The 15,742-nt window shown below is 40.0% G+C and overlaps 1 protein-coding gene across 1 annotated transcript in view; it reads right to left on the minus strand.

The window, feature by feature from the left end:
• WC1.3 (WC1.3 molecule) overlaps positions 1-15,742 on the minus strand; it is a 67,281-nt gene that overhangs the window by 21,718 nt on the left and 29,821 nt on the right. Inside the window, 4 exon segments of the mRNA NM_001190424.1 lie at positions 1,496-1,810; positions 13,126-13,440; positions 14,496-14,810; positions 14,912-15,004. Of these exon segments, the coding sequence (NP_001177353.1) occupies positions 1,496-1,810; positions 13,126-13,440; positions 14,496-14,810; positions 14,912-15,004 (1,038 nt within the window).

Genomic DNA, 15,742 nt, shown 5'->3' on the forward strand with positions numbered 1-15,742 from the left:
AAACCCACGACATAAAACACTTTATTTAACACACTTGTCTGGTTTCAAAGTATGCTCATGATAATTTATGTATATGGTGAAATTCTTTCTGGTAAAGGATTCTGATTATATAAATATGTGAACTTTGAAGGTTCAGAAAGAATATTCTAACAAAATGAAAATCTACTACAGAAAAACAGGAAAGAACAGAAAAGACCTAAAAGAAATTAAAGACTTGAAGGATCAGCTTGACTACTTATACAATGGTGAGAGAGAAGATGGTCTGCTTGCCTTTTATTATTTATCACTCTCATCTCCCCAGAGAGACACAGGTTAGAACTTCTAGTCTGGTCTGGTTGGGAGTTTGCTCATAGGCAACACATTCTAATTAAAGCATTTTCAGTCAACACTTTTTAGTTGCTATATTAACCCCCAAGATTATAGATTAGGCAGAACATGAAAGAAATATTTGTTATATGCTGTTTTATGTACCCTGATATATGTTAAATGCTCAAATATACACTGAATAATCAAAAAAGTCTTATACACATAAGGATAGACTCTTCTGAGACAAATTAAGACTTTTTTTGTTTTCTATTTGATTTTAAAATTTGTGTGGGAGATTATGTGTGTGAAAACTGCGAGAAAGTTTGTGGAATAGAAGGCTGATGTCAGTTGATAAGGATATTAAATATAATAAAAATATATCCTTCTCTGGTCTCTTGCTGTACAGACATCCTGCTTTCTTAGGCACACACAGCATCCTCCACACCACTCCTGGACCATCAGTGCTGCTCAGAACACCCCACATGTGCCTTTTTCAGTTCCTATTACAGTCCCTCTCCCTCCCAGCTGCCATAACTCTCTTCTACCTTCTTCAAAAATTACATCTGTCCCATTACTCCTATTCATATCAAACAAACCCCCAAATTCAATTCTCTTAAATCATTGAAGTCATCAGGTATAAACTATATAATTTCTTACCATAAAACACAGAAATTTTATTACTTCCACTTTTGACTTGTCAGTGTATGGCTAAGTGTTCTTCCAAAGTTTTGGCCTATACAGATGTCTCAAAAGAAAAAATGGGCAGAGAATCTCTGATAGTAACAATCAAAGGAGAACCTATCACTCAGAGCACTTCATCCAAAGTTCTCTGGTCTTACCTGCAAAGGCCTATGAATATTTACATCTAAAATTTCAAAAGAGACTTGCAATTTGGCACAAATCCATCAATTCCTGTCTCATGTGATTGATCTTCATCTTCATTATGAAGATCAGTTTTCATTGGAATAGTTTAATCTACTATGTCAGTAAGATCACTGGAGAAGAAATAGCAGAGACTTACAGCAGGAAAGTAAATGAAGCACATCACCCACAGAAGCTTTGTGCATTCACGGAGGATGGGTCTGTCCAGTCCTCTCTAGCCCATCTATATCCTATTGCCCCAGTGATCAGACACCAGCTTCCATGGCACTTTTCATTCTGCCATCACAGGGCAATACACTGACCATACCTGAGCAGACGACTCCTGCATCGTTGTCATGACTGCAGTTGTGCAATCCCCAGCCCCAGGAAGGGCACTTCCACACGTGGGATTCCTTTCCTCTGCAGCCCAATGTGTCCAGCCAGATGGGCCCTGATCCTGCCCCAAAGTGAGCAGACCCCATGGCATTGAGGGCTTCTCCACAGCCCAGCTGCCTGCACACCACGCGGGCATCGTCCAAGTCCCAGCCGTCATCACAGATGGTGCCCCAGGAGCCCTGGTCAAGGATCTCCACTCTCCCGGCGCAGGGACCTCCTCCGTCCACCAGGCGGAGCTGTCTGCTGTCTGAGGAGAGAGAAATAGGACAATGGGGCATTGACAAGGGGGATAAAGGTCTTCTGTCCTGTGGGACCTTCACCTGAGCAGTAGGGGGCGCTCTCCTCTGAGGCTTCAGAGTCCCCTGGTTCTGACAGGGAGTCATTGCACTGGGGCAGCACCTGAGTCTGGTTTCTTACAGCAGTGATAAGAGAATAATAACATTGAAAATGGGCAAAAACAGGAAATATTACACTACTGAGTAGGGTGAGACAGAAGTGTTAACCTCTGATTTGTAGAGTTCTGCACAGCATCTGAGAAAGACTTAAAAGAAATGTTAATCTCTACCAGAAGCAATTGAATGAGTTCAGAGTCACAGGTATGGGCTGGCTGCTTAATGGATTCCTTATAAATCACACACACATTGGTGCCCTTGACCTGAAAGCTAAAGGGATTAGATTAAAGGAAATGGAGTCAGGACCCGGCCTCATCAGAAGCCCTAGGTAGCAGCCATGAATCCTCTATCGTTAGAATCATTCTCCTTGGTACAGTCACGCAGAATTGAAAAACAAATGGACCTTGAGATGTCTTGGTTTGCCCCAGAATATTTCACTGATGGCTCTAAGCTTCAGACTCCAGATCTGGATACTTTGTTTTAAGAAAATGTGATCTCTTTGAGTGGATTGGGTAACCTTGCATGAGAAATGTCTCAGGTGATATTGATTGACATTGACCAGATTCCACTGGGAATCTTGGAATGCTGCTTTCTCTCAAGTAAATATTATCTTTTCTTGCACTTTGTGTCAGGAATCGCTATTATTCAAAGTTAGGGGTTATTTGTTCTCCAGGGGGAAAATATTATGCATTTATAACTTTACCATGGAGCAGAAATAGGTTAAATTCTTGCTCTGAAAGCATTTGAACAAACGATACTGACAGACTCACTGCGTTGTTCTTCTTTAATACATAAAAAGCAATGTAAAGAAAGGTTAAATGATGTCTATTCAGTGTTGCATTTTAAGTGAATGATGAAGTAGAGAATAAAATTTAGAATTTTATACTTTCATGAAGAAGGGTTCCAATGGAGGGGTTCACAGCAGGCCAGTGGTCTGCTGGATACAACTTTAAATGCTATAAAATGTTAGATAAAAAATGAAGATATTAGACATTTGTGGACACAATATGAACTAGACATGCTAAAATTCTAAAGAATGGAGATCATTTCATTGTTAACCAAGGATCTGAAGCTTCTCTTTTATGGGAATTTCCCAATTTGTTGCCGGGGTTAATGGATCAAATGTGACAGAGAAGCCTGCATGACTTGGGGGTTACCTGGTGCTGCAGTGACAAAACTGGAGATTTGAGAGCCTCTCTCATATAGCAGATTTTCTCCTCAAATATCTGCCCAGTAAACACGCTGTCAATGGCAGGAGGCCAAAGAACTGTATCAAACACCTTGCAAACAGAGTGGATATTCCTTCATCCCCCTGACTGCTGAGCTACCAAAACATTCAGGTTTTCAATTATAAACTCTAAAAGCCCATAACACAGGGGCAGAGAAATCAGAGGTAGACTGAGTGCTACAAATACTGCAACCCAAACTTGTTACAGCTCAACCCTAGCTAGTATTTAGACATCTGGGTGGTCTGAACCCCTTCTCCCACTTGCTTAACAAAACAGAATATGAATCCTTTCAGGTGTTAGAAAATGTATCTGGGATATCTTATTTTCTTATGCATCATTTTTCTCATTCAGTTAAAAATTGCATGGTATGTAAACAGATGGATGACATGACAAATTTAAAAATTGAAAAAAGGAAGGTAAGAGAAGGTAGAGACACACATGCTAGATATGCTGGACTTAGCAGATAAGGATTTTAACTATGAACAATGTGTTTAAGGGGAAAAGAGGAAAGGAAAGAATCAGTAGGTGAAAAATGTTAACAAATAATTGTAACTATAAGAAAATCAAAGGAACAGTTGCCAACTGAAAATGAAATATCTAGAATTAAGAACTGAATGAATAGGTTTAAAAGAATTTTAGACAGAACTGAACACAGAATTAGTGTCTTAGAGGAGTCCTAGAGTGAGAGATGAGGAGGAAAAAGGGAAGGACGAGAAGGAAAAAGCGGGGGAATAGGAGGAGAAGAGAAACAGAGACAGTGCTGCAGAAGTAATATTTGAAGATATAATAATTAAGAATTTTTTAAATGGATAGAAGTCTATGAAAACCTCCACATCTAGTAAAGCTGCAAAAAATCAAAGGAAAATCTGGAATAAATTTTTTTAATACCAAAGAAAGAAAAAAAGGAGAGAAAAAGGAACATGAAGCACATGGGTCAATTAAAAGGAAATGGAATACTGTATTGGGATGACCCAGAGGGATGGTATGGGGAGGGAGGTGGGAGTGGGGTTCAGGATTGGGAACACGTGTACACCCGTGGTGGATTCATGTTGATGTATGGCAAAACCAAAAACAATATTGTAAAGTAATTAGCCTCTAATTAAAATAAATAAATTTAATTTAAAAAAAGGAAATGGTAGATACTAACCCAACAATATCAGTAATTGGATTTGCAATCTAATTACAATGGATTAGATACTTCAAATTAAAGCCCCTCTACTAACTGGGAAATGGCGACCCACTCCAGTGTTCTTGCCTGGAGAATCCCAGGGACGGGGGAGCCTAGTGGGCCGCTGTCTATGGGGTCACACAGAGTCGGACACGACTGAAGCGACTTAGCAGCAGCAGCACTAACTGATAAACCAACAAAATTTGTGTAAATGCTACCTGCAAGATAGTCACATTGTATATGAGAGCGAAGAAAGGTCAAAAGTAAAATGATGGAGGAAAACATATATATTATGTGAATACTAGGCTTCCCAGGTGGTGCTAGTGGTAAAGAACCTGACTGCCAATGTAGGAGACATATGAGACATGGTCAATCCCTAGGTCAGGAAGATCTCCTGGAGGAGGGCATGGCAACCCACTCCGGTATTCTTGCCTGGAGAATCCCATGGACAGAGGAGCCTGGCTGGCTACAGTCCTTAGCAAAGAGTTGGACATGACTGAAACGACTTAGCAAGCCTGGACACATGTGAATACTAACTATAAGAAAGCTGCAGTAGCTATAGCAAGGTCACAGAAAGGAGATTTTAAGAGAATATGTGCTAATTTAGTTAAAGAGGAATATTTTCATGATCATACAGTGGTACGCCCTTAATAAAGATATTACAGATATCAGAATCCAGGGAAGATATCGAAACATAGCTTTGAAATACAGAATAATACTTGACAGAATGAAAAGAAGAAATAGATAAAATAACAATCAACCTGGGGGAACTTTAACAAATCTTTTTCAATACCATGCAGGCCAGGCATACAAAAAAGAAGGAAGACTATAGTAGATGTAAAACACCACAATCAACACATTTAGCTAAATAACATATAAAGACCAATGCACCCAATAATGAAAAAATTCAGATTATTGTAAATGCACTAGGAACATTTATCAAAAATGACCATATGATAGGACAAAAACCTTCAGATAATTGAATTTATACAGAGTATTTACTCTGACCACAGTGTAATTAAATTAAGAATTAATAAGAAAATACAGTTAGCCATCCTTATTTGGAGAAATTAAGCAACACCCTTCCAAAACAGTACATGGGTCTGGGAATAAATTTAAACCTTAGAAAATATTGTGAAATAGTGATTGCAAAGATATGATATAACTAAATTCTTCTAATGTAACTAAAGTAGTGCTTAAGGGAAATTTATACCTTAGATTTAGAAAAGAAGAAAGGCTGAAAATGAAAAAACATGTAAGCTTCTATTTAAGAAACTAGGAGAAGAGAAAATAAAGCCTAAAGGATACAGAAGTTGGGATTAACAAAGAAAAGAACAAAAATTAATTTTAAAAAAGAAGGTAAGGATGGTGGTAGTGATGGTGGTTTAGCCCCTAAGTCAAGTCCTACTCTTGCGACTCCATGGACTGTGGCCCACCAGGCTCCTCTGTCCATGGGATTTTAGGAAAGAATATTGGAGAGGGTTGCCATTTCCTTCTTCACGGGATCTTCTTAACCCAGAGATTGAACCTGCATCTCCTGTGTTGCAGGTGGTCTCCTGCATTGCAGGCAGACTCCTGCATTGCAAGTGGATTCTTTACTGCTGAGCCACCAGGGAAGCCCAAGGTAAGCATGATAGAGAAAACAGAGGAAAACCTTTCAAACATGGCTCCTTGAAAACTGATAATCACTGAGCAATACTAACGAGAACAAAGAGAAAATGAAGTTAACAATACCAAGAATGAAGAAATGTCACCATAAATCATATAAATTTTTTGGTCATAGTTTTATTGAGATTAAATTTACATATCTAATGTGGATAAATACTCAGAAGATATTCAATTTCTCCACAACCTTGCCAAAACTTCTTCTTTTTTTTTTAATCACAGCCATTTTGAGAGGTGTAAAATGATATCTCTTATGGTTGTGATTTACATTTCCCTGATGACTAATAATGTTGAGCATATTTTCCTATACCTATTGGCTATTTCTATATCTTCTTTGGAGAAATGTCCATTCAAGTCTCTGGTTAATTTTTTAATTGGGTTATTATGCTTTTTTTCTTGTTGTTGTTTTGCACTTGAGTTTTAGGATTTCCTTATATATGTTGCAAATTGTCTATTTTTGCCTGTTCTTTTGGTGTCATATCCATGAAATCATGAAATAATGTATATTTATTTGGTGAGGAACTAAATTATCAGGTATCTAAAATGTAATTTGTATATGTTGATGATATTACAACATCACACACAGTAAAATAAATTCAGATTCAGTAAGGTTATAGATTCATCTCACATGCTAGTAAAGTAATGCTCAAAATTCTCCAAACCAGGCTTTAGCAATACGTGAATCGTGAACTTCCTGATGTACAAGCTGGTTTTAGAAAAGGCAGAGGAACCAGAGATCAAATTGCCAACATCCTCTGGATCATGGAAAAAGCAAGAGAGTTCCAGAAAAACATCTATTTCTGCTTTATTGACTATGCCAAAGCCTTCGATTGTGTGGATCACAATAAACTGGAAAATTCTTCAAGAGATGGGAGTACCAGACCACCTGACCTGCCTCTTGAGAAATCTGTATTCAGGTCAGGAAGAAACAGTTAGAACTGGACGTGGAACAACAGACTGTTTCCAAAGAGGAAAAGGAGTATGTCAAGGCTGTATATTGTCACTCTGCTTATTTAACTTATATGCAGAGTACATCATGAGAAATGTTGGACTGGAAGAAAAACAAGCTGGAATCAAGATTGCCAGGAGAAATATCAGTCACTTCAGATACGCAGATGACACCACCCTTATGGCAGAAAGTGAAGAGGAACTAAAGAGCCTCTTGATTACAGTGAAAGAGGAGGGTGAAAAAGTTGGCTTAAATCTCAACATTCAGAAAACGAAGATCATGGCATCTGGTCCCATCACTTCATGGGAAATAGATGGGGAAACAGTGGAAACAGTGTCAGACTTTATTTTTCTGGGCTCCAAAATCACTGCAGATGGTGACTGCAGCCATGAAATTAAAAGACGCTTACTCCTTGGAAGGAAAGTTATGACCAACCTAGACAGCACATTCAAAAGCAGAGACATTACTTTGCCAAAAAAGGTCTGTCTAGTCAAGGTTGTGGTTTTTCCTGTGGTCATGTATGGATGTGAGAGTTGGAATGTGAAGAAGGCTGAGCACCGAAGAACTGATGCTTTTGAACTGTGGTGTTGGAGAAGACTCTTGAGAATCCCTTGGACTGCAAGGAGATCTAACCAGTCCATTCTGAAGGAGATCAGCCCTGGGATTTCTTTGGAAGGAATGATGCTCAAGCTGAAACGCCAGTACTTTGGCCACCTCATGTGAAGAGTTGACTCATTGGAAAAGACTCTGATGCTGGGAGGGATTGGGGGCAGGAGGAGAAGGGGACAACAGAGGATGAGATGGCTGGATGGCATCACTGACTTGATGGACGTGAGTCTGAGTGAACTCTGGGAGTTGGTGATGGACAGGGAGGCCTGGCATGCTGCAATTCATGGGGTCGCAAAGAGTCGGACATGACTGAGCGACTGAACTGAACTTAAGGTTATAGATATTCTTTACTCAAATTATAAAATTATTTGAAGAAAATAATATGATGCTTGGGGCTGGTGCACTGGGACGACCCAGAGGGATGGTATGGGGAGGGAGGGGGGAAGAGGGTTCAGGATGGGGAACACATGTATACCTGTGGCGGATTCATTTCGATATATGGCAAAACCAATACAATATTGTAAAGTTAAAAAAAAAAAAAAGAATTTTTTGTAAAAAAAAACAAAAAAAACTCCTATATCCTCAAAGAAAATAATCTGATTAAAAGCTATTTTGAGATGAAGAATGGCATCTGAAACACTGCATTAAAGGCAGAATTCATAAAAGTAAAACATAGTATATTTGATCATATAACCACACCACATACACAACCCTAAAGACATATGCAAAAAATGGGGTACTTTCAGAAGTATTTAAGAAAAGCAGTAAGTGGTGTTAATTTGTAGAGAGTTCCTATAAATAAATGAAATTTTAAACATTCTAGAGAAAAAATATAAACAACGATGGAAGATATCTTATCTGAAATACCTTTAAGTATTTACTTGTTTATCATGTCCACATTCCACGACAAATACACACACATATATACCCCTGAATGAAAGTTCCACTAGAGCAAGGACCTTGCATATCTTATTTACCCCATGTTTCTGCTATTAGGATGGTGATTGCACATTCACCGTTCAACAAGAATGCATGGAGAAGCTTTTCTAAATACCATGATGGGGCTTGATAAATATTTATTGAATGAATATGTAGACGAATAAAATTCAGTGAAATAGAATTTCTTACAAAAAATTCTTTTTTTTTTTAACTTTAACTTTAATCAGCAAAATAGTAAAGCAAATATAAATTAATAGTGATGTTTTCTGATAATGGTGCATATAAGAAATAATTAGTACATAAGCACAGAATTAATTTATATTCAAATTTCCACTTATGTGATTTTTTAAAAGCTTTTCTTAAATTTATTTTTGGCTGTACTGGGTCTTGGCGCTGCACGTGGGCTTTCTCTAGTTGTGGTGCACAGGCTTAGTTCTTCCATGGCATATGAAATCTTCCTGGGGTGTGTGCATGTGTGTGCTGTTTCTTCAGTTGTGTCCAACTCTTGTGACCCAATGGACTGTAGCCTGCCAGGCTCACCTGTTCATGGGATTCTCCAGGCATGAATAGTGGAGTGAGTTCCCATGCCCTCCTCCAGGGAATCTTCCAGACCCAGGGATCAAACCTGCATCTCTTATATCTTCTGCACTGGCAGGCAGGTTCTTTACTACTTCCTGGATGGGAGATCAGATTCATGTCCTCTGCATTGACAGGTGGATTTTTAACTGCTGGACCACCCGGGAAGCCCCACTTATGCAATTTTCAATAGACAATTATTAAATAAATTCTAAGCTACTGTTATGTGTTATTCAGTATGACATTGGTCAAGCAAAGATTGCTATAAAGAGAGAAAACTCTTTAAAAAGGGAATATATAGTAAAAGTCAGGGGGAAAAAAAAAAACCAAATAGCTACCTAGTAAGGCAGAAATGTGTGCAGTAGACTCAAATAAATTTTCTAAGAAAGATTTGTATTTAGAGGAAGCAAAATTAACCCAAAAAAAGACACAAAAGAATTGTAAGTGAAAGAAATACACGTAAGTTCAAAAAACACAAGAAAATGGAAGTGTAAATGGCTCTTGTCATAAAATATGAGAACTTGTGTATTCTTTCCTCATCATCCTACCAAACTTGCTACCCTCTTCATGCAGAGAACCTCTCAAAAAATGATGGCAGGGCCTCTGTGAGGTGATTGCTCACTTTCAGGGTTAGAGACTTCACCACAACCCATTTTATGGTGCTTTATTGTTGAAAAAATATCATAAATAAAAGTCCAATAGTTTAACACTACTTTGGCCTTTGAATGAAAAGACAAAGAGATGAAGAAACAGAGGCAAGGAAAGGGACAAATCTCTGCTTTTGAAATATCTATCTCATTTACTTTAATCTATCTCATTATCTCATTTGTAGATTTCAGGCAATGCCCAACATATCATTCAAGGTACACCTGAATGGGGTGTGTGTGGAAGGTGGGGAATAAGAGAGAGAGAAATGTTGAAGGAAGTAAGGTGCTATGGTTTGCCTATTTGTCACCCCACCAACAATTTTTGTTGAAATTCCAATTCCCAGTGTAATGGTATAAGGCACTGGAGCCCTCTTAAACTCTTCCAAAAAGGATGAAAGGAACACTTACAAAGCCATTTTATGAGGCCGAGATTATCCTGATACCAAAACCAGACAAGGACACCACAAGAAAAGAAAATACTGGCTAATATCCCAAATAAATATAGATGCAAAAATCCTCAACAAAATATTAGAAAACCAAATTCAATAATACCTGAAGAGAATACTGGACAACCCACTCCAGTATTCTTGCCTGGGAAATCTAAGACAGAGGAGCCTAGCTAGCTATAGTCCATTGGATCACAAAGTATCAGGCACAACTTAATGTAATAATAACAACACCAAGACCAACAAGGATGTAAGGATGGTTCAATATTCACAAATTAAATTAATGTGATACACCAAATAAGATAAAGGCAAAAATCATACCCTTTCAACACATGAAGAACAAATATTTGACAAAATTCAACAGCTGTTTATGATACAAAAGGTCTTTACAAAGTAGATATAAAGGGATTATACCTCAACAAAATAAATATCATATGACAAACCCTCAGCAAACATCCTACTCAACTGTAAAAAGCTGAAAGCTTTTCTTCTGAGATCAAACACAAGGCAAAAATGCCTACTCTCATCACTTTTATTCAACATAGTTTCGGTAGTTCTAGTCAGAATCATCAAGCAAGCAAAAGAAAATAAGAACATCCAAATCTGAAAGGAAGAGTCAAAACAGACACTATTGAAAACTTTAACACATTGTGAAAGATATTAAAGAAGGTACAAATAAATTGAAAGATATTCTGCACTCATGGATTGGAAGACCTAATATTGTTAAAATGATCACACTACACAAAACAACCTACAGATTGCTACCATCCTTATCCAAATTTCAATGAAAATTTACACAAATATGGAAACAAGGAATTCTGAAATTTGTGTGGAACCACAAAAAAAAGTGACTAGCCAAAGAAATCTTGAGACAGAATGACAGAAGGGTCGTGCTTCCTGATTTCAAACTATATTACAAAGCTGTATTAATCAAACAGTATGGTATTGCTATAAAAAATGGACACAAAAATCACTGGAACAGAATAGAGATCCCAGAAATAAACCCAAATATATGTGGTCAATTAATTTATGACAAAAAAGTAGAGATTATAGCATTGGGAAAGGACTGTCTCTTCAAAAATGGTGTTGTGAAAGCTGGATGGTTACACGCAAAAGAATGAAACTGAAAAACTCTTACACCATTCACAAAAATTAACTCAAAATGGATTAAAGACTTGATCATAAGTCCTGAAGCCATAAAAATCCTAGAAGAGGGACTTCCCTTGTGGCTGTGGTAAAGAATCCACCCACCAATGCAGGAGACTCAAGTGTGATCCTTGATCCAGGAAGATCCCAGATGCCACGGAGCAACTCAGCCCATTCACCACAACTGTTGAGCCTGTGCTTTAGAGCCCGGGAACAGCCAACTGTCAAGCCCACATGCCACAACTACTGAAGCTCAGTGCCCTCCAGCCTGTTCTCCTCAACAAAAGAAGCCACTGCAATAAGAAGCCTGTGCAATGCAATGAAGAGTAGCCCCTGCTCACTGCAATTAGAGAAAACCCCATGCAGCAACAAAGACCCAGCACAGCCAAAAATAAATAAATTTTTAAAATTATTTTAAAAATCCTAAAGTAAAATTAGGGTGAAAAGGTCCTAACATCAATCATCATGAGGATATTTTGGGTTTGATGCCAAAAGCAACAAGAGAAAAAATAAGCATTGAAACTACAGAAAGCTAAAAAACTTCTGCACAACAAAGGGAAAGGGTCACAAAATGAAAACGTAATTTATGGAGTTGGGGAAAATATTTGCAAATTACATTTCTGACAAGGGTTAATATCCAAAATACTTAAAGAATTCATACATCTCAATAGCAAAAGCAAACCAACAGACAATCTGATTAAAAATGGGCAGAAGACCTGAATAGACATTTTTTTTTTCAAAGAAGACATAAAGAGGGCCAAGAGGTAGATGAAAAGGCGCACAATGTTATGTCATCAGAAAAATGCAAATCAAACTATAATGGGGTAATATCTCACATCTGTTAGAATGGCTTTTATCCAAAAGACAAGAAAAAACAGGAGTTGGTGAAAACTCAGAGAAAAGGCAAACCTTGTGCACAGTTGGGCGGGGCAGGGAGGGGGGAATGTGAGTTGATGCAGCCCCTATGGAGAACAGTATTGAGGCTCTCCAAAAATTAAAAATAAAACTGTCATATGGTTCATCAATTTCACTTCTGGGTATTTATCTGAAGGAAACAAAATACCAACTTGAAAAAACTGTGCAACCAAATGTTCATTGCAGCATTATTTACAATAGCCAAACAACATAAGTCTTCACTGATGGATAAATGGTGATATGTACGTATGTCCGGCCAACAAAAAGAAGAAAATCCTGCCATGTGTAGCAACATGGATGAACCTTGAGGGCATTATGCTAAGTGAAAGAAATACCATATGATCTAATTTATATGTGGAATCTTAAATCAAATACCAAAAAAAGGGGGTTCAGAGATGCAGAGAACAGTTCGGTGGTTTCCAGAGGTGGATTGATGTGGGCAAAACAAGTGGAGGTAGTCAAAAGGTACAAACGTGCAGTTCTAAAGTGAATTCCATGAAGATGTAATGTACAGCATGGTGACTACAATGAATCTGTATTATATACTTGAAAGTTGGTAAGAAAAATTCTCCTCATAATCAAAAAATTGTAATGATACATGATGATGGATATTACTAGACTTATTGTGGTGATCATTTACCAATATACAGAAATATATAAGCTTTACATTTAACACCTGAAACTAAAACAATGTTATATGAATTATATCCAAATTAAAACTCTAAATAACAAGGTTGAAATGTGGATTGAATTAGCTCCATCCTAACGTCATTTTGTGGACCCAACTTTAACTCATCTCTTAGATATTTTAAAATATAAAATCTCACTACTGACATTCCTACAGGGTTGGGACAGACACAGAGAAACAGACAGCAAGTCACCTGCACATGAGATATAGGCTTCCTCCTTTGGAGAGCAGGAAGTGTAATTCCAAGGGTCAGAAGGACACTGCCAGAGAGAGGTATCAGTGCTCCGACACCGAATTCCATCTACCCACTGGGGTCTAGAACCTTCTCTGAGACCAACAATAGTGTTGAGGGTTCCACTCTCCCCACAGCCAAGCTGTCTGCAGATCACGGACACAGTGATGTCTTCCATGGGGCTGCGGCAGACACTGCCCCAGGTCCCGTTGTAGAAAACTTCCAGCCACCCAGCACACTCCTGGTCCTCGCTCACCATCCTGAGGGCCAGGAACTCTAAGGTTGAAAGAGAGGAGACAGGACACAGTGAGCTTTCCCCTCAGTGCTCTGGGTTTTCCTCTTTCCCAGAAATCGTGAACACTCACCCTTGACCCAGCTGAGGAGATACCCACTAGGTGACAAGACTGAAATCTGTCTCCCTTTTACTTGACTTTGTCCATTAATGTCTGTCTTTCTATTTCTACCACAATGATGTAGTGAATACGAACAGAGAGAAAGACCAACATAGGCACCTGCAGGGAAGGGCCCTGAGCCTTGTTTCCTGATAAAACCTGTAAAAGAGCATGTGAAAGGGATGTAGGTAGTGGAGAAACAGGCAGAACAGTGAACCCACAAATGTCTATGTTCCAGTCTTTCAATCCTGTGAATGTTGCCTTATATTTCAAAAGGGGTTTTACAGACATTATTAAGACAAGAAACTTAGGAGCTTGGGATGGTGAAACTAACCTGCAATATTATGAATTAACCATATAAACCCAATCTAATTATCCCTAAAATTGGAATACTCTTCCTGAGTGTGGTTAGAAGATGAGACACTGAAGAATGGTCAGGGGAGGGAATGTTGTCTGAAGAAGAAGATGGGCTCCAAGCCAAGGAATGAGGCCCATAGGAACCAGAAAAGACTGGCAAACGAGTTCTCCCCAGGGCCTCCAGGAAGAACGCAACCCTGTGGACACTGGGGTGTTGGTCTACGGAGACCCTTGTCAGACTCCTAGGATATAGAACTGAACAGAGTAAATCTGTGCTTTCATTACAATGTCAACAGGATCACCAGACTGTACTACCACAGGGAACTGAAGGAGAGCCCTGCTTTCATGTGGAAACCGCAAGAAACGGCTCTACCAGGAAACACTGCTGAGAACAAAGGACCAGACTCTCAGCTGCTGCAGAAGGAAGTGAAAGCACTTAGTCTTCACGTCTGCTGGAAACATAGGCTCCATGGGAGGAAGCCTTCTTCTCTGGTCCTTTCAGCATCTCTCCCTCAGGACTCAGACTCCTGTCTTCCAGGGCCCCACCCCTCCCCCTTCCTGCGGACAGTGTGCAGCCCAGACCTGAGCAGATGACCCCCGCGTCCTGCTTGTGTCTGCAGTCGTGCTGCCCCCAGCCCCAGGAAGGGCACTTCCACAAGTGAGACTCCTTTCCTGTGCAGTTCAGGTCGTCCAGCCAGATGGGTCCTGATCCTGCCCCGAAGTGAGCAGACGTCGTGGCATTGAGGGCTTGTCCACAGCCCAGCTGCCTGCACACCACGTGGGCATCGTCCAGGTCCCAGCCATCATCACAGATGGTGCCCCAGGAGCCCTGGTCAAGAATCTCCACTCTCCCAGCGCAGTGACCACCCCCGTCTACCAGGCGGAGCTGTCTGCCGTCTGAGGAGAGAGAAATTGGACAATGGGGCGGTACCCAGGCAGGGGTGGGGGTGGTGGGGGGCTGCGGATGAGAAGCATCTTCTGTCCTGTAGGACCCTCACCTGAGCAGTAGGGGGCGCTCTCCTCTGAGGCTGCAGAGCCTGTTGGTTCAGAAAGGGAGTCGCTGCACTGGGGCAGCACCTGGGTCTGGTTTCCTGCAGAAATAGCAATGATCAGAGGGACATGAGTTACCGGGAGATAGTGAAGGATAGAGAAGCCTGGCGTGCTGCAGTCCAGGGGATAGAAAAGAATTGGACACGACTGAGCGACTGAACAGCAGCACATAATCTTTGCTGTTACAGTCACTGAGAAGTGAATGTGTCTCCCTCCCTTGAAGTTCTGCTGACCTTTGTGAATTCCTAGTAAGTAATAATGCTGCTGCTGCTGCTAAGTCACTTCAGTCGTGTCTGACGGCAGCCCACCAGACTCCTCTGTCCTTGGGATTCTCCAGGCAAGAATACTGGAGTGGGCTGCCATTTCCTTCTCCAATGCATGAATGCATGCCAAGCCTCCCAGTCATGCCCGACTCTGTAGTAACAGAAGGGAGTTAAGGTAAAGTTGCTTGACTTTCAGCACTAGGTCTGGAAAACGCATGCAGCCTCCTGTGAAATCACTGAGGACTTTTGCTTTAGGGCAAGTCTGCCCTCTTGAGACACTCATCGTGTGGAGATGGTCATATGCAGGTCTCTGGTCACTCAGTTCAACCCAGCTGACCTTCCAGTTGCCAGGCTTGTCCTCATGAACCATCTTGTATCCGCAGCCCAGTTGTGTCCTCAGATGATGTCAGCCCCAGCTGATACTGGACTACAACCTGATGAGACTCCAAGACAGTACAAATCAGAGCGCTTCCCAAATTCCTTTCCAAACTCCAGGAAATCATGAGCAAAAGTAAA

Source organism: Bos taurus, chromosome 5, assembly GCF_002263795.3.
Source record: "Bos taurus isolate L1 Dominette 01449 registration number 42190680 breed Hereford chromosome 5, ARS-UCD2.0, whole genome shotgun sequence".
NCBI lineage: Eukaryota > Metazoa > Chordata > Mammalia > Artiodactyla > Bovidae > Bos > Bos taurus.